The 22,932-nt window shown below is 36.8% G+C and overlaps 1 protein-coding gene across 3 annotated transcripts; it reads right to left on the reverse strand.

Moving 5' to 3' along the window:
* Positions 1-1,567: 1,567 nt before the first annotated feature.
* LOC120071663 (ribosome biogenesis protein BRX1 homolog 1-like) lies at positions 1,568-15,884 on the reverse strand. 3 transcript variants are annotated; one of them, XM_039024035.2, is made up of 9 exons: positions 15,444-15,884; positions 14,665-14,899; positions 14,352-14,493; positions 14,004-14,082; positions 13,778-13,902; positions 13,256-13,357; positions 2,821-2,889; positions 2,638-2,736; positions 1,568-1,931 (listed from the first exon to the last, which is right to left on the reverse strand). In XM_039024035.2, exons 2-9 carry the CDS (start codon positions 14,865-14,867, stop codon positions 1,800-1,802), a joined length of 951 nt encoding a protein of 316 aa, XP_038879963.1. In that variant the 5' UTR covers positions 14,868-14,899; positions 15,444-15,884; the 3' UTR covers positions 1,568-1,799. The 3 variants fall into 3 exon arrangements, with proteins under 3 accessions (XP_038879963.1, XP_038879964.1, XP_038879966.1); XM_039024036.2 differs by having other exon boundaries at positions 14,665-14,882; positions 15,444-15,725; XM_039024038.2 differs by having other exon boundaries at positions 14,665-14,893; positions 15,444-15,722.
* Between the last annotated feature and the right edge of the window lie 7,048 nt (positions 15,885-22,932).

The raw sequence follows: 22,932 nt of genomic DNA on the forward strand, positions 1-22,932 counted from the left end.
ACATTTTTTGAAAATTTCCCTTTGTTTTTGACGCAAAATAATTTAGAATTTTAATATTTGAATATTGACATCTTTATTATTTAAAAAATAATAATAATATTGATTTCTTTTTTCATAAATTAACTTTCATGTATGCAATTAGATATGGTTGGAATTGATGTGTTCAGTATCAAAGCTTTTGATTTGCGCCAATACATTGTTAAGATTTCCTAAGCTTCAGATCATAAAATGTTCTTATATTCTACCTCAATCATTAGAGATATATATTTCTTTTCTTGAGAGAACAAAGAACTCGAAAGAGATACCTAAAATTTCGTTCAAACGATGGTTGTGACAAATGACACAAAAGATGAATTTTTAGGTTTTCAATAGGTCAAACGTCGAGAGAGGAAGAGAAGGTGAAGATTAGAATGTGAGATAGGGAAAATAAATCAAATTATTGTCATGAATCATTCATACAATTATCTCAATGAAATAGAACCACAAAACTTGGAAATTAAAAATCAGATTGGAACTCTCTGTGTTGATAACCATTTTGATTTTTTTTTTTTTTTAAAAAGTAAGTTTATTATTTTTTTTTCTTACAATGATTTGCATCTCTCTTGTGTATAATGGTTGAATTCTTAGCTAAATTCTAAAAACAAAAAATAAGTTTTTGAAAGTAATTTTTTTTAATTTTCAAATTTTAGTTTGGTTTTTTAAATATTGGTAAAAAGTAGATAAATAATTAAAGAAATATGGAGATGGAAGTAATGTCTATAAGTTTAATTTTTAAAAAACCAAATGATTATCAAAACTAAATAATTACACAAGACTTTTGTTTGTTTTGTCCTCGCCTTTGTCTATACCTCTCTTCCTTTATTGAAGGTAATTAAAGAAAATTGCATGAAGAACTCTTAATCTCATAAAATCATAAAAGTGATCTTCTAAGCTAACTTATATGGTTATATGGAGGGGTATTCGTGAGTGAAGTTGGGTTGAAAAACTTTTTAGACTTAATCCAATTCTTCGAGTTATAAATTTCTCCAACCCAAATAATCGTTATTAAAAATAAACTCAACCCAACCATGAAATATTTAGATTGGATTTCTTTAGGTTACTCGAGTCATTTATTTAAAATTATATTTTAAAAAGAAGTAAAAATGTAAATACATAAAAATCTTATTCAATTAGTTTCATATGTTAAGTTAAGATTAACAATTCAATTTCGATTTATAGAGTGAAAATTTTCTTTTCAAAATGCTAGGAAACTATTTTTAAAAGTTGGTGGAAAATAAATTATTCAAAAAATAATGAAATTAAATAAAACTAAAATCAATATATGTATAAATAATTATATTATAAATAAAAAAATATATTTTAAAGTTAATAAGTTTGAGTTGGTTCGAATTGATTACAATTATATTAGGTTAACCCATGAACCAACTCAATCCATAAAATTTTCATTTATTTGAATCCAATCCAACTTTAATGAATAGATAACTCAACCCAAATCACACGAATTGAGTTAGATTGATTGATTTTCTTTTTCGGATCATCGAGTTTTTTGAACCCCTAATTCGATACCTTTTCTTTTGGAACTATTCATGATAGCATAAAGTCAAATATGAGAGCCCTTTGATCTTGTAAATACATACCTGAACTCGAGTATTTAACTTAGAGAAACATACCTCGAGGTTTAAATAAATAATGAGGACAAAATTTGCAATACAGTTACAGTATTATAGAACAAAATCCCATTTCATTGGAGGCAAGGAATTCTGTTGAGTCTTAGATAAAATTAAAAGTCCATCCAAATACTATTCCTTCCACATATCAGCAAACTCGTCTGGTTCCAATGGATTTGATAACTCGTGCATCTTCCTCCTCATTTTCGCTTTGACTTTCTTCGAGTATTTCCCGGCCTTCTGCTTCTTTTCCAATGCTCGGATCTAGAAAGAAACAGTTATTCCAATTAAAGTGTTTGTGCTTCTTAGCGAATAACACGAACAATTCGATGAACACGTTTGAGGGTTTTTCTCTTTCCTTTTTTTACAAAAAGGGAGAAATATTGACAAAATTGACAAAATATGAGAATCCTATCCAATGGATTACAAAAAATACTTCTAGTTGGTTATAAGACTAGTGAGACTATAGTTACACAAGGAATTTCAAAGAACCTTGAATAGAAAAGATAACGAATATTTGGGCTTTGGAACGACATTCTTTTTTCTGTAATTCCGATACTTTTAATCCATTGTCAAATGTGAACTTGAGAGAAACCAGAAAAACATAGCTAATGCGTCTTCAATGTGGTTTTCTCTTCTTTATTTTTGAACTCAAGGATAAAGTTCTTTGATCGAAAAAGATGATGAAAATTTGGGCTTTGCAACGACATTCTTTTTTCTGTAATTCCGATACTTTTAATCCATTGTCAAATATGAACTTAAGAGAAACTAGAAAAACCTATAGAATAATGCATCTTGATGTGGTTTTCTCCTTTATTTTATTTTTGAAGTCAAGGTTACAGTTGTACAACCTATAGAATAGATCCTGTTCAAGTAAATGTAAACTCTCAAACATTTTGTAAGCCGATTGTAAAAGGGACAGTGTGAAGAAGTGTAAATCCCAAATGATCAAAAAGTTGGATCATCTAACCTGGTTTGGCGATACATAAAGTGGGTTCTCATATAGGGTAGGACCTCCAAAACTGCCACCAAATATCTTGATTGGATTCAAACAGAATCGTGGGCCAACCTGTAAAATACAAATCTTTGAAGTCCAACAAGAAAATTGTGAGAACTCATTCATAAACAGAACAGGCGGTGGAATTTTAATAACCTCAATGAGTGTCATTTTATCTAGTCCCCCTCGGGCGACTTTATCTGATTCATTATGTGGAACAGCTATCTGATCACACCACACAAAGACGACAAACACCAATATCATCAAATAATGGTTAGTTGGAGAATAGATCACACCCACACAAACCCTAAATAAGAATAAATGTACTAACGGTTGGTGGAAAAGTGAACAAGTAAGTTTAAAGGATAACAATCAATTATATGAAAATGGTCTACCGTGAACTAAAAAAATAATGGAAGTCAATGACATAGAAAGAAAAATGACAAGATCCCAACTACCATGAGAAACATGGACTCTCCTAAAAACTATTCCCCAAAATCTGCTTCATCTCAAACCCCTCCGACCTATTGATTTTTTACCATGCCAAATTCCTTAGCTAAGGACGATTGTACCCCTTATATCCTGACGATGATACTTATGACATTTATCCATATATTCTTTAACTTACATCAGCAAAAACATACATTGTCCCTCAGGTGGGGTGCTGATGGTTTTACGAACTCCCCATACTTCCTACACATGCTACACCTTTAAAATAGGCACCCAAACTTCAAATACCAACTTCTTGTTTTGAAACCAAAGGAAAAATAAGGAAAAAAGAAAAAGAACAGTTCCAAAGGGCAGTAACTGATCCAGCAAGGGAGAAAATTCGTGCATATTCTGCTGAGAATCATGCCATGAGAGTTACAAAAAACAGTTCCAATTGGCAGTGAGAAGACTGTAAGTTCTAAAGTAAGGGCAAACTTTATATCATGATAGGGCAATAAAAGTGTAACATCCTGATTTATTTTGTAATTAAGCTTTATTTTCCTTTATGTTGGCTATTTGAATAAATTATATGAGGTTTATGTATTTGGCTAAGCTAAAATATAATTTAATTATTTGGAATTAATTGAGTTTTATTTTGGCTTGCATTTGGAGATTTGATTATCTATGGAGATAATTAAATTTGTTTGTTGGAGTTTTTAAAAGAAAAATATATATAAGTATATATATTTTGAAAAAGGATCAGGGAATTTGTTTTTTTAAAGGAAAAAGGAAAAGGATTAAGCTTTTATATACTTGTGGGAAAGGTAAAAAAAAAAAGAAAAAAAGAAAATAGATTTTCTTTCTCTCTCTCTCCTTAAGACCGCGTGACCCCCCTTCTCTTCTTCTTCCCGTTTTTTTTTTACCCAAACCCTAGCCGACAAAGCCGCACCGCCGCCTGCTTTTCCACCGCCGATCTTCTCTTCTCCTCTAGCCGTGCCGCATCCCCAGAGCCATCGTCGAGCGCCGCTGCTATCCCGTCGCTGCAAACCCCTTCTCTTCTTCTTCCCCCTTTTTTTTTCCCCAAACCCTAGCCGTCAGAGCCGCGCCACCGCTGATCTTCTCTCCTCCTCTAGCTGTGCCGCATCGTCAGAGCCATCGTCGAGCGCCGCTGCTATCCCGTCGCCGCAAAGAGCCACCCCGCCATTCGTCGTTTGCTGTCCTCCAGTCAGGTTTTCCGCCGCTGCCTCGTTCGGTGCCTGGACCGTCGGAGTTGACCGCGAGCCGCTGTGCCCAAGCCATTCTACCCGTGCAGATCCGCTTCTGTCGCCGCGCCCAGCCATAAGTCGATGCATACGACCGCCCTACTCTTCGATTGGTGCAGCCACTTGTTTCAATCGGCGTTGGACTGGGTTTCGTCGGCATTTCGATCAGTCACCGTTGAGTTCGTCAACCTCCACTGCCTATTCTTGCAAAACCTTGTGTTGGGTAAGTTTTGGTAAGTTGATTGGATGGTTGTTCTTTTGGATTGAGAGTAATAGTGGGAAATTAAGTTGTTGATTTTGGATTTAATTCACGATCAGATTGGCTAATTAAATCGAGTTTTGGAAGCCACAACTTTAGGTTGATTCAAGTGTGTTAAAAGAAGTTCTAAGGAGATTTTTGTCATTATGTTTTACTTGTTGTATGACAGTTATGAGTATTATGAACATGTTCGAATTTCTAATTAGTACTGATATTATGTATGTGATGCATGAATAGACCAATAGAGCGATTTATCGTCTCGCCTTGACGCATGTTTTATTTCAGAGGACCTACCGGTCTAGTTTCATGTTTGACGGTGTGCCTACGGGCTGCTAGACATGCGTGAGTCGAAAGGTTCACGTTCATGTTATTTTTCCATGTTTGACGGTGTGCCTACGGCACCGCTAGACATGCGTGAGCCGACAGGTTTACGTTCATGTTACTTTTTTCATGTTTCATGTTTGATGAGGTGCCTACAGGCTGCTAGACATGCATGAGCCGATACGTATACGTTCATGTTATGTTCGTGTTTGACGGCGAACCTACGGGCCGCTAGACATGCGTGAGCCGACAGGTTTACGTTCATGTTATTTCCATGTTTAATGTTGTGCCTACAGGGCCGCTAGACATGCGTGAGTCGACGGGTTCACGTTCATGTTATTTTCATGTTTGACGGTGTGCCTACGAGCCGCTAGACATGCGTATCAAGGCAAGATAGTACGTCTTTTGGTTTTCCTTTCATCATAAAAAATCGATGTAGCTGTATGAGCCACGGGCTATCTTTCTTTGCTCATGGATGCATAGCCGGATCCCGGTAATGGGATCACTTACTGAGTATTTTATACTCAGCCTTTATCTTTATTTTTTTTTTCAGGTAAGGGCAAGGATACTCGGGCGACTGACAAGAGGAATTCGTGACAGTGCTAAATGAACCAGAATTCGCTTCCGCATTTGACCCTTTATATTTTCTCATGTTTTGATTTTATTACATTTATGATTTTATTATAATTTTTTTATATGTAATTTATTTCATGTTAAAAAGGGTACCCGGGTCAAACGATTTAAGATCTTGAGATAATGGCAGAACATTTTCTTATATACTTAAAGCAGTTCAAAATCATGATTATTCTATTTTATTTTTACTTTATTTTCCTCGATGCGAATATTTATGCATGCATGCAGTAACGATCCCTTTTTTAGTAGTCCTAGGAGGTGGGGTTGTTACAGTTGGTATCAGAGCCCGTGTTTTGGGGTTCTGTAGACTGACTTACTATGTAAGTCCTGGTTGTTCCTTTTGGCCTATAACGGATTCTTCGTCGTCGCCAGGTATGTCCTTATGAAAAGTATTTAGGATAATATGCACCCGAGTTAGTAGCATTTATGATTGCATTTGATGTATTTTTGCTAGTAAGAAAAGTAGCTAAGGGGTGGTTGCGATCAATTGTCAGGAAAATGGTTCGTGTTAGGGGAAGAGGCAGTCATAGGGTAACCAAAGGGGTCGCGTTCCCAAAGAGCAGAATCCGACAGTTCAGGATCAAGATCCTCATGATGAGGATCCACAAGTTCAAGATGCACAAGTTCAGGACCCTCCGGTACCAAAGGATTCCTTGCCGCCTAGGGACCCCTCAGGGTCAAGGTGGCAGCGAACCCAGACACGAAGTAGAGCCCAGCACACGGCCATGCCACCACAGACGTAGGCCACCTCAATCGTTCCATCAGAGGTTACCGATTAGGCAGCCACTATTGGGGAAGCAGTTACATCGGCGGTGTTGAGTAAGGTGAAGGACATGTTGGATGAACGACTGGCCCAGTTTGCTCAGTTCCAACAGACACCACCACCACAGGATCAGATGCCGCAAGTCCAGACTCAGAACATGATCCAAAACCAAAGCATGTCAGGCCTTTCGGTGGAGGCCAAGCATTTGCGAGATTTCAGGAAGTACAACCCCAACACCTTCAATGGGTCACTAAAGGACCCTACCAATGCAGAGTTATGGATATTCATGATTGAAACGATCTTCCGTTATATGAAGTGCCCAGAAGATCAGAAGGTGCAGTGTGCCGTTTTCATGCTTACCGACAAAGCACAAATCTTGTGGCAGTCGATAGAAAAGATGTTGGGTGTAGGAGAGGGACCGGTGACATAAGAGCAGTTCAAAGAGCGCTTTTACGCAAAGTACTTCTCTACCAACCTGAGGTACAATAAGCAGAAGGAGTTCTTGGAGCTGAGGCAGGGACACAGGTCAGTGGAGGAGTATGACCAGGAGTTTGACACCCTGTCCCGTTTCGCCTCGGAGTTGGTCGCCACGGAAGCTATGAGGGCAGAAAGGTTCGTTCAAGGCCTGAAGGACAGTATACGAGGTATTATGCGAGCATTCAAACCAACCACTCACGCTGAGGCACTTCGCTTGGCAGCCGAGGTGGACCCACAGTCAAGAGACAAGTATTCACAGGCGTTTGGGGCGAGATCTTCCTCAGGTCAAAAGAGGAAGGTAGATCAGAAGGTTCAAAGCTCAGACAGACCGCCTCGACATTTTAAGCAGCAGGCTGCCAAGGCGGGTATGGTGGAAAGGATTCGATCGGTGTGTAGCTCGTGCGGAAGACGCCACTGAGGTTGATGTTTGGCAAGCACCGGGGTTTGTTTTCATTACAAGCAGGAGGGGCACTCGATAGATAGATGTCCTGTTAGGAGCACGTTCGGTTATGGGAACCAGCTTGTAGGCCATGAACAGAGGAGTTCAGGTAGACCTCAGCATCAACAAGGTCATGTTTACTCTATCACCCGACAGGAGGCCGAGAAAGCAGGCACTGTTGTGACAGGTACGCTCCCAATCTTGGGACATTTTGCGCTGGTATTGTTTGATTCTAGTTCATCCCATTCATTTATATCGTCGTTATTTGTTAAGCATGCCATGTTAGAACTAGAGCCTTTGCACTATGTGTTGTCGGTTTCTACTCCGTCTGGAGAAATTATGTTAGCAAAGGAGAAGATAAAAGCATGTCAGATTGAAGTCTTGGACATGCGAGATTGGCTAGCTGTGACTTTAATAGTCTTGGACATGCGGGATTTTGATGTGATTTTGGGCATGGATTGGCTAGCTGCTAATCATGACAGTATAGACTGCTCTCGCAAGGAGGTGATCTTTAACACTCCCACAGGAGCCAGCTTTAAATTTAAAGGGGCAGGGATCGTGGTCTTGCCCAAAGTGATTTCTGCCATGAAAGCCCAGAGGTTGCTTAACCAGAGTACCTGGAGTATCTTGGCTAGTGTCGTTGACACTAGAGAGCCTGAGGTCTCCTTGACTTCAGAGCCAGTGGTACGTGACTACCCGGATGTCTTTCCAGAGGAACTCCCAGGTCTGCCGCCACATCGGGAGATAGACTTTGCTATCGAGTTGGAGCCAGGCACAACTCCTATCTCGAAAGCTCCGTACAGAATGGCCCCAGCAGAATAGAAGGAACTTAAGGTTCAGTTGCAAGAGTTGTTGTATAAGGGTTTCATACGTCCTAGTGTGTCCCCTTGGGGTGCACCGGTACTATTTGTGAAAAAGAAAGATGGGTCATTACGGCTCTGCATTGACTACAGGGAATTAAACAAGGTGACTATCAAAAACAAGTATCCGCTTCCCAGGATTGACGACTTGTTTGACCAGTTGCAGGGAGCTATAGTGTTTTCTAAGATTGATCTTCGGTCAGGGTATCATCAATTGAGGATAAAGGACAGTATATTCCCAAGACAGCTTTTCGTTCGAGGTATGGGCATTATGAGTTCATCATGATGTCATTTGGGTTGACGAATGCTCCTGCACAATTCATGGACCTGATGAATAGGGTGTTTAAGGAATTTCTTGACACTTTTATGATAGTCTTCATAGATGACATGACATTTTGGTTTATTCCAAGACAGAGGCGGAATACGAGGAGCATTTACGAAAGGTTCTAGATACCTTGAGGGCACAAAAGTTATATGCTAAGTTTTCCAAGTGCGAGTTTTGGTTAAAGCATGTATCCTTTCTAGGGCATGTGGTGTCCAAGGAAGGTGTATCTGTTGACCCTGCAAAGATCGAGGCAGTCATGAGTTGGTCTCGTCCTACCACAGTTGGAGAGGTACGTAGTTTCTTAGGGTTGGCGGGCTATTATCGTCGTTTTGTGAAGGACTTTTCCCGTATAGCTACTCCTCTGACCCAGTTGACTAGAAAATGAGCTTCCTTTATTTTGAGTAAGGCTTGTGAGAATAGTTTCCAAGATCTCAAGCAAAGATTGGTTACTGCCCCAGTTCTCACCGTACTGGATGGAATGGGTGGTTTCGTTATTTACAGTGATGCCTCCAAGAGAGGGTTGGGGTGCGTATTGATACAACAAGGTAAGGTAGTTGCTTATGCCTCTCACTAGCTAAAGAACCATGAACTGAACTATCCCACACATGATTTAGAGTTGGCAACCGTGGTCTTTGCTTTAAAAATCTGGATGCACTACTTGTATGGCGAGAAGATACAGATTTTCACCGACCACAAGAGTTTAAAATACTTCTTCACTCAGAAGGAGTTAAACATGAGGCAGCATAGGTGGTTGGAGCTAGTGAAGGACTATGATTGTGAGATTCTGTACCATCCAGGAAAGGCAAATATAGTGGCGGATGCTCTAAGTAGGAAGGTAGCCCATTCAGCAGCCCTTATCACCAGACAGACCCGGTTATGTAATGAACTTGAGTGGGCCGAGATAGTAGTGGTGGTAGGGGAGGTCTCTGTGCAGTTAGCACAATTATTGATATAACCAAGTTTAAGGCAAAGGATCATTGTTGCTCAACGCAGTGATCCTTACTTGGTTAAAGTAGGCAATAGGTGAAGACAGGACAGGGTGGTGAGTTCTCCTTGTCTGCAGATAATGGTCTTACTTTTCGAAGACGCTTATGTGTACCAACAGACGGTGACCTCAAGAACGACATGTTATGGGAGGCTCATAACTCCCCATTTTCAATACATCCTGGCAATACCAAAATGTACTAGGACCTAAAACGTTGTTACCGGTGAACTAACATGAAAGTGGAGATAGCAGAGTTTGTCAGTAAGTGCTTGGTGTGTCAGCAGGTAAAGGCCCCAAGACAAAAGCCAGCAGGCTTGTTGCAACCTTTGAGCGTACCGGAATGAAAGTGGGAGAATGTCTCGATAGACTTCATTGTAGGTTTGCCGCGAACCGCAAAGGGTTTTACAGTAATTTGGGTTATAGTGGATAGACTTACCAAGCTAGCACATTTCATTTCAGGGAAGCCCACATATTCAGTGAATAGGTGGGCTCAGTTGTATATGAAAGAAGTGGTAAGATTGCACGGGGTACCAGTGTCCATCGTGTCTGATAGGGACCCTCGTTTTACCTCCAGCTTTTGGAAGGGCCTTCAGGTAGCATTGGGTACTCGTTTGGATTTCAGTACGGCTTTTCACCCACAAACTGACGGTTAAACTGAGTGTTTAAACCAGACACTGGAAGATATGTTACGTGCTTGTGCGTTAGAGTTTGTAGGGAGTTGGGACTCTTACCTGCATTTGAGAGAGTTTGCCTATAATAATAGTTATCAAGTAACTATTGGCATGTCGCCGTTTGAGGCCCTTTATGGGAAGAGTTGTAGGTCACCCGTATGCTGGGATGAGGTTGGTGAACGGAAATTACTAGGACCTGAGTTAGTTCAAACCACGAACGAGGCAATACAGAAGATTAGGGCCCAAATGTTGACGGCTCAAAGTAGGCAGAAGAGTCATGCTGATGTTAGACGTAAGGATTTGGAGTTTGAGGTAGGTGGAAAGGTGTTTCTGAAAGTGGCACCTATGAAGGGGGTGTTGAGATTTGGCAGGAGGGGTAAGTTGAACCCTCAGTTCATTGGGCCATTTGAGATCCTAGAGCGGGTTGGCCCTGTAGCCTACCGGCTGGCCTTGCCCCCATCCCTTTCTCCAGTTCACAATGTTTTTCATGTTTCCATGTTGAGGAAGTATGTAGCAAACTCATCTCATGTTGTGGATTATGAGCCTTTCCATTTAAATGAGAACCTGAGCTACGAAGAGGAGCCCATTCGAATCCTAGCCAAGGAAGTGAAAGTTTTGCGCAACAAGGAGATAGCTTTGGTGAAGGTCCTTTGGCAGAATCATCAGTTCGAGGAAGCAATGTGGGAGCGCGAGGATGACATGAGGGCGCATTATCCCGAGCTTTTTCAGGATTAGAACTTTCGAGGATGAAAGTTTCTTAAGGGGGGTAGAATGTAACATCCTGATTTATTTTGTAATTAAGCTTTATTTTTTTTTATGTTGGTTACTTGGATAAATTATATGAGATTTATGTATTTGGCTAAGCTAAAATATAATTTAATTATTTGGAATTAATTGAGTTTTATTTTGGCTTGCATTTGGAGATTTGATTATCTATGGAGATAATTAAATTTGTTTGTTGGAGTTTTTAAAAGAAAAATATATATAAGTATACATATTTTGAAAAAGGATTTGGGAATTTGTTTTCTTAAAGGGAAAAGGAAAAGGATTAAGCTTTTATATACTTGTGGGAAAGGTAAAAAAAAAAAAAAGAAAAAGAAAAAAAAAAATAGATTTTCTCTCTCTCTCCTCAAGACCGCACGACCCCCCTTCTTTTCTTCTTCCTGTTTTTTTTTTACCCAAACCCTAGCCGCCAGAGCCACCGATCTTCTCTCCTCCTCTAGCTGTTGCTATCCCGTTGCCGCGAAGAGCCACCCCACCGTTCATCGTTTGCGGTCCTCCAATTTGGTCGTCCGTCGCTGCCTCATCCGATGCCTGGACCGTCGGAGTTAACTGCGAACCGCCGTGCCCAAGCCGTTCTGCCCGTGTAGACCTGCTTCTGCCGTCGCGCCCAGCCACAAGTCGACGCATACGACCGCCCTAGTCTCCGATTGGTGCAGCCACTCGTTTCAGTCGGCATTGGACTGGGTTCCGTCGGCATTTTGGTCAGTCACCGTTGAGTTCATCAACCACCGCTGCTTATTCTTGCAAAACCTTGTGTTGGGTAAGTTTTGGTAAGTTGATTAGATGGTTGTTCTTTTGGATTGAGAGTAATAGTAGGAAATTAAGTTGTTGATTTCGGATTTAATTCACGATCAGATTGGCTAATTAAATCGAGTTTTGGAAGCCATAACTTTAGGTTGATTCAAATGCGCTAAAGAAGTTCTAAGGAGACTTTGTTTTGCGTTTTACCAAGTTGAGGTAAGTGGTACTATTACCGGTGCCTTCGTGTCAGGCGGCTTAGACTAGATCTATAAAGTTACTTAATGGACTCTTGAAGCATGATTTTTGTCATTATGTTTTACTTGTTGTATGACAGTTATGAGTATTATGAACATGTTCGAATTTCTAATCAGTACTGATATTATGTATGTGATGCATGAATAGACCAATAGAGCGATTTATCGTCTCGCCTTGACGCATGTTTTATTTCAGAGGACCTACCGGTCTAGTTTCATGTTTGACGGTGTGCCTACGGGCTGCTAGACATGCGTGAGTCGAAAGGTTCACGTTCATGTTATTTTTCCATGTTTGACGGTGTGCCTACGGCGCCGCTAGACATGCGTGAGCCGACAGGTTTACGTTCATGTTACTTTTTTCATGTTTCATGTTTGATGAGGTGCCTACAGGCTGCTAGACATGCATGAGCCGATACGTATACGTTCATGTTATGTTCGTGTTTGACGGTGAGCCTACGGGCTGCTAGACATGCGTGAGCCGACAGGTTTACGTTCATGTTATTTCTATGTTTGACGGTGTGCCTACGGGCCGCTAGACATGCGTGAGTCGAGGGGTTCACGTTCATGTTATTTTCATGTTTGACGGTGTGCCTACGAGCCGCTAGACATGCGTATCAAGGCAAGATAGTACGTCTTTTGGTTTTCCTTTCATCATAAAAAATCGATGTAACTGTATGAGCCACGGGCTATCTTTCTTTGCTTGTGGATGCATAGCCTGATCCCGGTAATGAGATCACTTACTGAGTATTTTATACTCAATCTTTATCTTTATTTTTTTGTCAGGTAAGAGTAAGGATACTCGGGCGACTGACAAGAGGAATCCGTGACAGTGCCAAATGAACCAGAATTCGCTTCCGCATTTGACCCTTTATATTTTCTCATGTTTTGATTTTATTGCATTTATGATTTTATTATAATTCTTTTTATATATAATTTATTTCATGTTAAAAAAGGTACCAGGTCGAACGATTTAAGATCTTGAGATAATGGCAGAACATTTTCTTATATACTTAAAGCAGTTCAAAATCATGATTATTCTATTTTATTTTTACTTTATTTTCCTCGATGCGAATATTTATGTATGCATGCAGTAACGATCCCCTTTTTAGTAGTCCTAGGAGGTGGGGTTGTTACAAAAAGTAAGGAAATTTAAATCTTGTCGAGGTATTTAAAGAGGAAACCTTCTCATCTCATTCTTGTTTGTTATGCTATTCCTGGTCTCATCAATATCAACTATATACAAAAGGTCTAAGCTATTGGACAATAATTGCGACTCAAGAAAGACAACATCCAGTGCGTTGTTTGGGTGTGAAGTGGAGGTTGTGGTTTTGGATGCTATCCACAATAGGCATTAAATTTCGTAGCAAGTAGATAATAAATAAAGCATACCTGGTAATTCCGGAACCAGATATGGTCATCAACAATGGAGAAAACAAACACATGATCATGGTATGGTTTAGAATGCCGATGCTCCTTTGGAGTTCCAAAAATCTGAGGAGAAAACAAGTTGCTGAGCTAAAATCATGCCATGTTAAAACGAGAGTTCATAGGATTTGTAAACAAAAATACCATTATTTGAAGAAGCAGCTATGACCTACATATTTCTCACAACATAGTAAAATACGCAGCAAATCAAACTAATATGGCCACAGTGCCACACTAATCCATATTCTTATGCCATGGTTCATTACATGAAAGAAGTGCATTCACAAATATTTTTCATTTTCTATTTTTTTCATTAAAACCAACTATCATCAAGAAAAGTGAAAGAAGATAATTCAACTATAGTCGTGCAAGCAATATTTTATCAATTTAATACCATGTTCACTTTGGATTGAAGGAAACTGATATTTGATGCACACTGATCCACGTGTAAATGAATTGCTGAAGAAAAAACTTAGCAATTGATACCTGAACAATTATTTCCTTCAAAAGTTTCCAGTGGACATCTTTATCAAAATTTGATGAAAATGTCAAAATTGGACGGGAACTTTTCAGATGGTTCCCTGTAAGCTTCAATTCTTCCATTGTATGCACTGAAAGCAAAAATGGAAAAGTAAGAAAACTGCGTTTAATAAAGAAATCCAATATAATTTCAGTCACCCAGTAATAAAATTTGAATACACGTTAAAATTACCGGCATTAACTAAAAACTTCACAGATGGCCCACTAGGGCACTTTGCCATCCATAAATAGAGATCTTTATGTTTTCTGCACTGGAATTAGTTAGAAAAGGATCAGCAAGTAGAAAAACAAGTCATGTGATTACAATGTACAAACACGACGAAAAGGGATGTAGGAAAATAATAAAATGAAAAAGAAAAGAATACTTAAAACATCCTCGTACCACAACAAAAACCAAAAAGTTATCATCCTAAATCTTAATCAAAAAGAAAAATTTAAAAACAATGTACCTTACAGATTCCAGATTATGAATTGAATTCCAAGTTTACATGTGGACAGAGTGCGAAGCAAAAGTTTTAACCTCGAAAAATAGGCTGGAAGAACAACCCTTGAGCTCAACCAGCTCATTCAGTGTGGCACCTTTGCTGGACCTCGACTCCACCTTGTTATCCTTCTTACAATGTGGCAAAAGTGATACCATATTCAACATCAAATGCCGATACCTAATCAATCACAAAGGTTAATAAAATTGCCAAAAATTCTTATGGGGAAAGAAAAACTTTTGGTTGGTGAGTGAAAAGTTACTTTACAAACTACTGATCCTGTATATTGATTCGGCAGAACAAGTAACAGAAAGCTAAACTAAACCAACTTGTTTCAACAATATTTCATACCTAAAATTGATTCGGCGGGAACAAGTGACAAGAACCTTTTCTTTATTCCGAAAGACAGCATGATCAGAACCAGCTTCACACTCTTTAGCCACTTCTCTGTCTTTCCAACCCATGAGCGTCCGCTTGGGTCTCTCAGGAGCATTTTCGTCCTTCTTAGTCGATACTGTTGGCAAAGTCTCACTCCGCTTCCTCTTCTTTGCCATTGAGAATATCACCCCCTTCAGAAATACTAGACCTAAATTAAGCAATGGAGATTTAAGAAATCTATAAAGGATGAAGAGTGAGAGTGAAACGACCTAACTTCTAAGATAGTCCCTTTGTTTGAATAGTTCTCTAGTTTCAGAATTGGTAATGGACAAAGGGGCTGTCTTAGAAGCTTTCATACAATTGGGAATGGACAAAGGCTTTATTAACTAGTTTGACCCAACTTAAAAGTCCTTTGCCGAAATGAAACAATTTTTCATAACTAAGAACTTCAACCAAAATTACTTTGAAACTCAATTTAAATGCTATTACTTAGCCATATTAACCCAGTCTTAAGCTTATGCGTCAATTTGTCCAAAATTAGCTCGAAATCACAACAGGAAGAATTTCAAAGGCCAAAGCCTAACTAACAGCACTTAAAACGAGTTTGGAAATGAATAAAATGAGTCCTTACCCACTAAATTATGCTGAAAAGCTTAATTTCTTGCTGGTTCATGTTCGAAAAGGTTCGAACTTAATATTTGAACTCTACAATCTATGGGTAATGTGATTTACACAGAACGGATGATTCTTACCCGTCCGCGGTACGAATCCAGCGGCAGTGATTGGCCACTAGACGGAAGCGGCGAGCGGCGTCCAGTGAGGGCGGTGAACGGCGGTGCTGTGAGGAGAAGAGAAACCGTGAATGAGTGGGAAAGAGAAACGAAGAAAACTCAAAAACTTGCCAGCGACGGCGACTGGCGGAGATGATCTGCGATGAAGCAGCGGCGCCTGCCTGAGAGTGGCCGGATGAAGAGGACGAAGGTGGTGATCAGACAGAGAAAAGAGAAGTGGCAGAGTGGGGTTTTTCTTTTTCCGTTTTCAACCGTCAAACCTTAAACCCTAGTTATTACTCCAAAAAATAATAATAATAATAATAAAAAATCCACCTTAACCCCAGTTTAAACACCACTCTCCACCCCTTTGCCTAATTGCGTAATCCAATTTTCAAATTTACAAATGGCCAATTCAATATCAAACTCAAAAGTGCATAATTAATCGATATATGTTGTATGGTGTTTTTCATCATCGATACTATTTCTATGAATTTACGTAGAATTAATTCATTATTTCAATCATGATTCATAAGATAATCTAATCTACTTCATCTTATCCAAATTTCACTATCCAACTACTTTCTGTTATATCATGAAATCCAATCTCAAACATATTCATCTGTCATTTTCTTAGATTAAGCAAAACTTCTTCACATCTTTTGCATCATTAGTTGTTGCTGCAACAAATTCGATTAATTTGGAGTCGTAATTCACACTTTATAAGATGTATACATTTCCAAAAGATTGAGGAAAATGTCCCATAAGATGTAGTTCATTGGTATTTCATTTCTGGCGGATAAATCCCTGTTCTTTAACACTTGTCGCACATTTTTGCAAACTCATGGGCATCCTTGAAGAGTGTTAACCAAAAAATGCCCACTTTGGAACCTTCTCTAATGTCTCCATTGATGCAAAATGTCCTCCACGTTAAGTTATATGACATGCATCCAATACTTGCAACACATCTTCTACCACGCACCTCTTCCATATTTTGATATGCCTTTAACTTATAAACATATTGTTCATCCCAATAATAGTTATTAATATAATGAAAGAAATTTTTTTACTTGCGTGAATTTGAATCTAGAGAAAGGGGTCCACTGACTAGGTAGTTTACGATTTCAGCATACCAGGGGTTGTCAATACTTCAACCGATAAGAATTGTTCATATGCAAACATATGTGTTATCTTCTTTATTTCTTTCATTTGAACTTCTTGTTCTAACCTGGACATGCGATATCAACTTGGTTCTCAGTTCTTTTTCTCTCCTGTATTTCTAAATTAAACTTTTGAAGCAACAATACTCATCTAATCAATCTTGGTTTTGCATTGCTTTCTTTAGTAGTAAGTATTTGAGAGCAGAGTGATAAGTATGTTGGGTTTTATGTCCTAAAATTCATGGTTTTAAACAATAAACTTATTTTGTTAATCAATATAGATGTTATTGAAATTTTGATTCAATGAAGTTGTTATTGAATGCATGAATTGCTTATTTCATTTTAGAAATAATCTAAATCCAATAAACTAAGATTCATGGTTATTACATGAGTATTTGAACTTTATGTGAAGACATAAGAGTGGATCAAGTTCGAGTAAATAGCCAAAATGGTATATAGTATATGGATAAGGCTAGGAACCTTATTTTGGGGACATTATCTGATGCGGCCCACTTTGTAGATGTTACAACTGTTATAAAGTGCTACAAACGAAATGATCCTGATTCGTTCATGTGGAGACATGCGAGTGGGAGTGTTTTATGCAAAGAGTTTGTATAAGATCGGACCAAAAAATTAGTTACTCGTACTTTATAATATTGTTTACTATTTAAGACAGACCATTTCAAAGCAATGATCTAGGTAACTTAACCTTAATCTTGAACTAACTATAAACTCGTATTTATTTGGGATTATCCTTTGATTTGTATGGGTGAGGGTTGACACAACTGTGTTGGCTCAATAAACCTTTCATTTCAGGGGTAAGACTGAGTAGATAGCTAGGGACATAGGGTGCAAGATGGAATTCACTTTTACTCACTTTTAGGGATAATAGAGAGGTTGTTCTCTTAAGTTCTGGCTTTAGGTTTTAAACAAGGAGCCTCACCCTTTCATTGATCCGAGAGGGACTCGTTTTAGTGATTGGGTCACAAACCAATTGTTCATTTGAGGATTAGTAGGACTTAAGGAATAAGATGTAATCTCAGGAGTAAAATAACTTTTGACCCAGTCGTTATTATGAACAACCTGTGAAATGTTGACTTACCGATTATGATTAAATTAAGTGGACAAAAATATATCTACAATAGCTAGGTTTTAGTGGAGTGACCAGGTAGTTAATGAATATTGGTTAACTAGATTAAAGAGTTTAGTCGGTTAATCTTAGGTCCATTAGATCCCCCCTACTGTTACTAGGGTATAGAGATGCCCTAGTTTATTGTATTTTGTACTATATTGTATTGTACCTTGGTCTCCTGAGGCTTTAGGACAAGTGGGAGATTATTGGGATTGGTATCCTAATTCTCCTGGTAGTCTCATAGTTTGTAAACATTCTGTAAACATATTGTTATTAATAAAACAAGTGTTATTTTATAAGTATTTACTCAATCCAATAAACTAAGATCCAAGGTTATTTTATGTAACTTAAGCATGTATGTGGAGACATACAAGTGGATCATGCCTTAAGTAATTACCTAAATGGTCGGTAGTAGATGGATAAAGGAGGGATATCTTATCTTTGTGACACTACGGACACGACCCGCTTTTTAGATGTTACAAGTATTGTAAAGTGCTACAAATTGTCTGATCCTGACCATTCACGTGGAGACATGCGAGCGGGGGTATCCTATACAAACAGTTTGTATAAGATCGGACCACGAAATGATTAGTCTCTTTATATAACGTCGTTGATAATTGAGACTTACATTTCACTAGAATGACCATAAGTGGCATGACCTTAATCCTAAGTGAGTTGGAAACTCTTGCTCATGAGGGCAGTCCTTGGATTTGTATAGGTGAGAGTGATTAGATTGCCAACTCAACAAGCCTACCATTTTGGGGATTCGTTTGATTGGTGAGCTGGGAACTCAGTTACACAAGTCATAATTCACTCCTTCTCCGAAGCAAAGATAAGTAGATAAATTGCTCCCTCAAGAGCTGATTCCAGATCTTGAACATAATGGCCACACCCTCTCTTGGGAAGAGAGGATCAGTCATAATAGGACTATGACTTATTGTTCATTAGAGAAATCAGTGGTACTTAAGCAGTTAGATGTAACTATAGGGGCAAAACGGTAAATTGATCTAGTTGTACTTACGAGCAATTTGTGAAGGGTTATCGCACTGTTGATTGGTTAATATGGATACATGAATATATCTGTAGTGAGAAGAATGCAGCTGTCGATCTTTAGTGGAGTGTTCGACAGTTAACGGATGGTGGATCTCGTGACTAAAGAGTTTAGTCAGTTATTCACGTTCTGTTGAAGCTTCAAGCTACAGGTCCATAAGGTCCCCTTGGTAGCTTAATGGGTTCAAGTTGAGAATTAGATTTTGGGTTAGTTTGTAGTGTTCAAATTAACAAGAGGAAATTCAATTATATGTGATATAATTGATATGATATATTTGATACATTATTAATTAAAGGAATTAATATAAATATGATTTATATTAAATACCATAAAATAGAGAAAAAACTATGGTTTATATATTTCATATGATGAAATATCAAAACTATAGGTTATAAATATAATATGATAAGTTGGTTATTATATTTATTTATAATATATTAATTATATGATAATTAATTTTTTTCTTTAATAACCGACTTGAGTGGGAGGTTATGCACGGTTATTGTAACTTGAGATAAAAAGGAAAATGGTCTTCCAAAATCGATGGTTGAAGATTCATTGAATCGATCTCACAAAAAGAAAGACTATCGAGTAAAAGTGTTTTACTAAGAGATGATAGCATCTCACAGACTATACGATTGAGTACTGAGTTTACTATATGATAGTTACTCGTTACTACACGATCCAGTAGCAAGTCTATAGGATATGCTTCTTCTTATACACGATCAAGTATTAAGTCTATACGATAGACTTCTTCCTTCTCCCACTTACTCGATCGTTTACCTCCTTCATTCCTTTATCCAAAATCACACAAAGCCCACAACTCCTGGATTCTCATACCAAGAGTACCAAGGTAACTCTTGTGGTGGTGTTCTTGTTCCGTTCGAGGGTCGAGGATTAAGTTGCACTCGATAGTGATCGAGGATTCTTCAGTTTGTGCTCTTGGTTGTTCAGATCATTGAGTTCGAGATCGTGTTGTTGAACGAATGAGGGATACTTGAAGAAAGAGTTCTTCAAAGGTTTGCATACTCTATCCCTTGTTCTTTTAAGAAGCATGCTTGTAATTTATTGATTATGCATAATCTCTTCCGTTAGATTGTAATTGTTTGTATTCTTTCTCAATGGGATTTGGAACGATCCGCTTCCGCTCACTAGTTCTCTATTTAAAGTTCCTTCACCTATTAGCTCACAAACGAATTAAACCTGAGAATAGAGTGATGAAAGAATTTAAAATGTTCAAATTTAAATTGAGGGAATCAGTAATTATATACGGTATAATTACACGTTTAATTATCGAATTAAACGAAATTAGAGAATTGAATAATATTTAAATATGATTTAAATATTAAAATTACATGAATAAGGATTTATGTTTGTGGAATTGATGGTTAAATAATTTAATATTATATATTAAATTATATTAATTAATTAAATTGTTTAATTGATTAATTTAAAAATTGAATTTTATGAAAATTCAAACAAAATCAATTTTGATTTAATTTAAATTAAATTTTGAAAATTGATTTTAAATAAAAATTGATTTTTCTAAATTAATTTTGAAAATGAGTTTCAAAATTAGAAAGAAAATTGTTTTCATTTTGAAAATTCTACTAAGTGAAATTATCCTACTTTCAAACACCTTTCAACCCCTTTGAAGTAGGTAGCAATTGGGATTTGCATGAAGAAAGTGATTAAAATCAGCTTCTTTTTGCTGAGAAATGGGTATGCATTTTGGTTTTTAGAGTTGAATTGTTGGAAAAAAGTTCTTCACTCTCCAAGCTAAAAACCAATCATTTTCCTCAAAGATTTCTCAAAATTAGAACTCATTTTGGATCCCACAATCCAATCTTAAATCGAAGAGAATAGTAAAGAAGATCAAGTGGTGGTCTACATCCTTTTGAAATGAAGATTGGAGCTGAATTTGTGAATTGAAGAAGGTCTTCAAAGGTATATTCATCAAACCCTAATTTTAGTTTTTGAACATACTTTCATAAATGCTAAAATTGATGAATTAGGGTGCTTAATGATTATGTTTGCTTCCTCTAATTACATGTCAACTCCAACAAAATATGTCACTTTTGCTCCCACCACTACTAACAACTTCTTAATTGTTATGTAATTAACTTGTACTACATTTAAGGTCTTGCTAGCATACAATATTATATGCATTATCTTGTCTATCTTTTGTGCTAACACTGTCTAACTGCAAAGTCACTTGCATCACATATCAACTCAAAAGAGTTGGTCCAATCTAGCTCAATCATGATTGGTGATGAGGTTAGCACAATTTTGAGTCACTACAAGAAATAATGGATACGATAGTTAACGAAAAAAGTTATAATAAATCGTTTATAACCTTTGTGGAAGGTCCTGATAGTCCATATTATTAAAAGTCTGGACTTTTTATAGCATTTTTGTAGAGTTATAATGAATGTTATAATAGAGTATAAAGATATAACTTATATACGTTGCTTTAAAAACACAATAGGGTTTTTTTTTTTTTATTAAAGCTATAATATATTTATATAGCTAAAATAATGTGTTATCTTTATCATATAATAGCATTTTTTAATGTTATAATATAGGTATTTATAGCTGTAATTATATGCTATAGAAATGTTATTTAATCTTTAATAATTAATATTATTATGGAGAAATTCTTATAAAAAGAAAAATCCTATAAATATTTACACTTTACAGTTAAAAGTGTTTGTACTTTGAAACTTTTTGTTATAAAGGGTAAATATTTTTAGATATATTTTTTTATATTTAAAACGATCTCATTATTATTGTAATAACCTTTTGTAGCATTTATTTTTTGCTATATAAATTTTTCTGTAGCTTTTACTCATGTTATAAAAGATATAAATTTTTTTCTCAACAATAATTTGTAATTTAAATAGATTTTGATAAATTTTACTGCAAGTACTCATTTTTAATTGAGGTCTACATACATGAAATACTTCATAGCACATTAAATTTCATAACTTTCATTCAAATTCTAGTACATTACAAAATAAAATATTCAATAACTCAATAGAATAAAATTGTTGTCCAACCAATACAAACTAGATAAAGTATTCATTTAATGTAATTACCAACATAAATTAGCTCTAAAAATAGACAAGTCATTAAGTGTTCAAGATTATATTATCATGTAGTTGAACTGCCATAATTGGTAAGGGTGTTCAAAAAACCATCCGAAAAAACGGATCAACCTAACCCAACCCGTGCGGTTTGGGTTGGGTTATCAACTCATTTGGATTGGGTTGGGTTGGGTTCAAGTAAATGAAACTTTTATGGGTTGGTTTGGTTCATGGGTTCACCTAATATAACTCAAACCAACTCGAACCAATCCGAATTTATTATTAACTTTAATATATATTTTTTATTACTTATAACATAATTATTTATACATATATTGATTTTAATTTTATTTAATTCCAATATTTTTTGAATAATTTATTATTTAACAACTCTTAAAAGTAGTTTATTTGCACTTTAGAAAGAAAAATTTCACTATATAAATTGAAATTGAGTTGCTAATCTTAATTCAATACATGAAAAACATCAAATTAGATTTTTACATATTTACGTTTTGCTTCTTTTTAGAATACAATTTTAAATAAATGACCCAATTAACCCGAACCAACCTAATCGGGTTGGGTTGAGTTCATTTTTTAATAATAGTTATTTTGGTTGAAAAAATTTACAACTCGAACAATTGGATTGTTCTAAGAAATCTTTCAACTCAATCCAATCCAACCCATGAATACCCCTAATAATTAGTTCTCTTTTGCTTTAAGATATCATTCCATCACCTACATAAATATATAAAATATATATCAATATATGATTATGTGAATATCAATAATAATGAATTAAACAAATAAAGAAAATCTACTGACACCAAACAATCTACAAAAATGAGAAGTAGTGCTAAATATTATTCATAAGTTCGTATCATTCTCAAGTACAAATAAGAGAAGAAAATGACAATTATAAGACCATAACAAAGCTCAACTAATTGAACCAATACTTAACAACATAGTTAAATAGCACATGTTTCAAGACACTAGTTTATACTTCAAATTCAATAGTAATTAGTTCATTTGTGACATTGGATAT

This window comes from Benincasa hispida, chromosome 2 (assembly GCF_027475165.1).
Source record: "Benincasa hispida cultivar pf3 chromosome 2, pf3_genome.v1.1, whole genome shotgun sequence".
Lineage (NCBI taxonomy): Eukaryota > Viridiplantae > Streptophyta > Magnoliopsida > Cucurbitales > Cucurbitaceae > Benincasa > Benincasa hispida.

Coding starts and splice junctions, on each gene's coding strand:
- LOC120071663 (XM_039024035.2), bottom strand. CDS start 14,867: ATGGCAAAGAAGAGGAAGCGGAGTGAGACTTTGCCAACAGTATCGACT. Junction 14,494..14,664: donor TCCCGCCGAATCAATTTTAG/GTATGAAATATT, acceptor GTGATTGATTAG/GTATCGGCATTTGATGTTGA. Junction 1,932..2,637: donor TTTATGTATCGCCAAACCAG/GTTAGATGATCC, acceptor GTTTCTTTCTAG/ATCCGAGCATTGGAAAAGAA.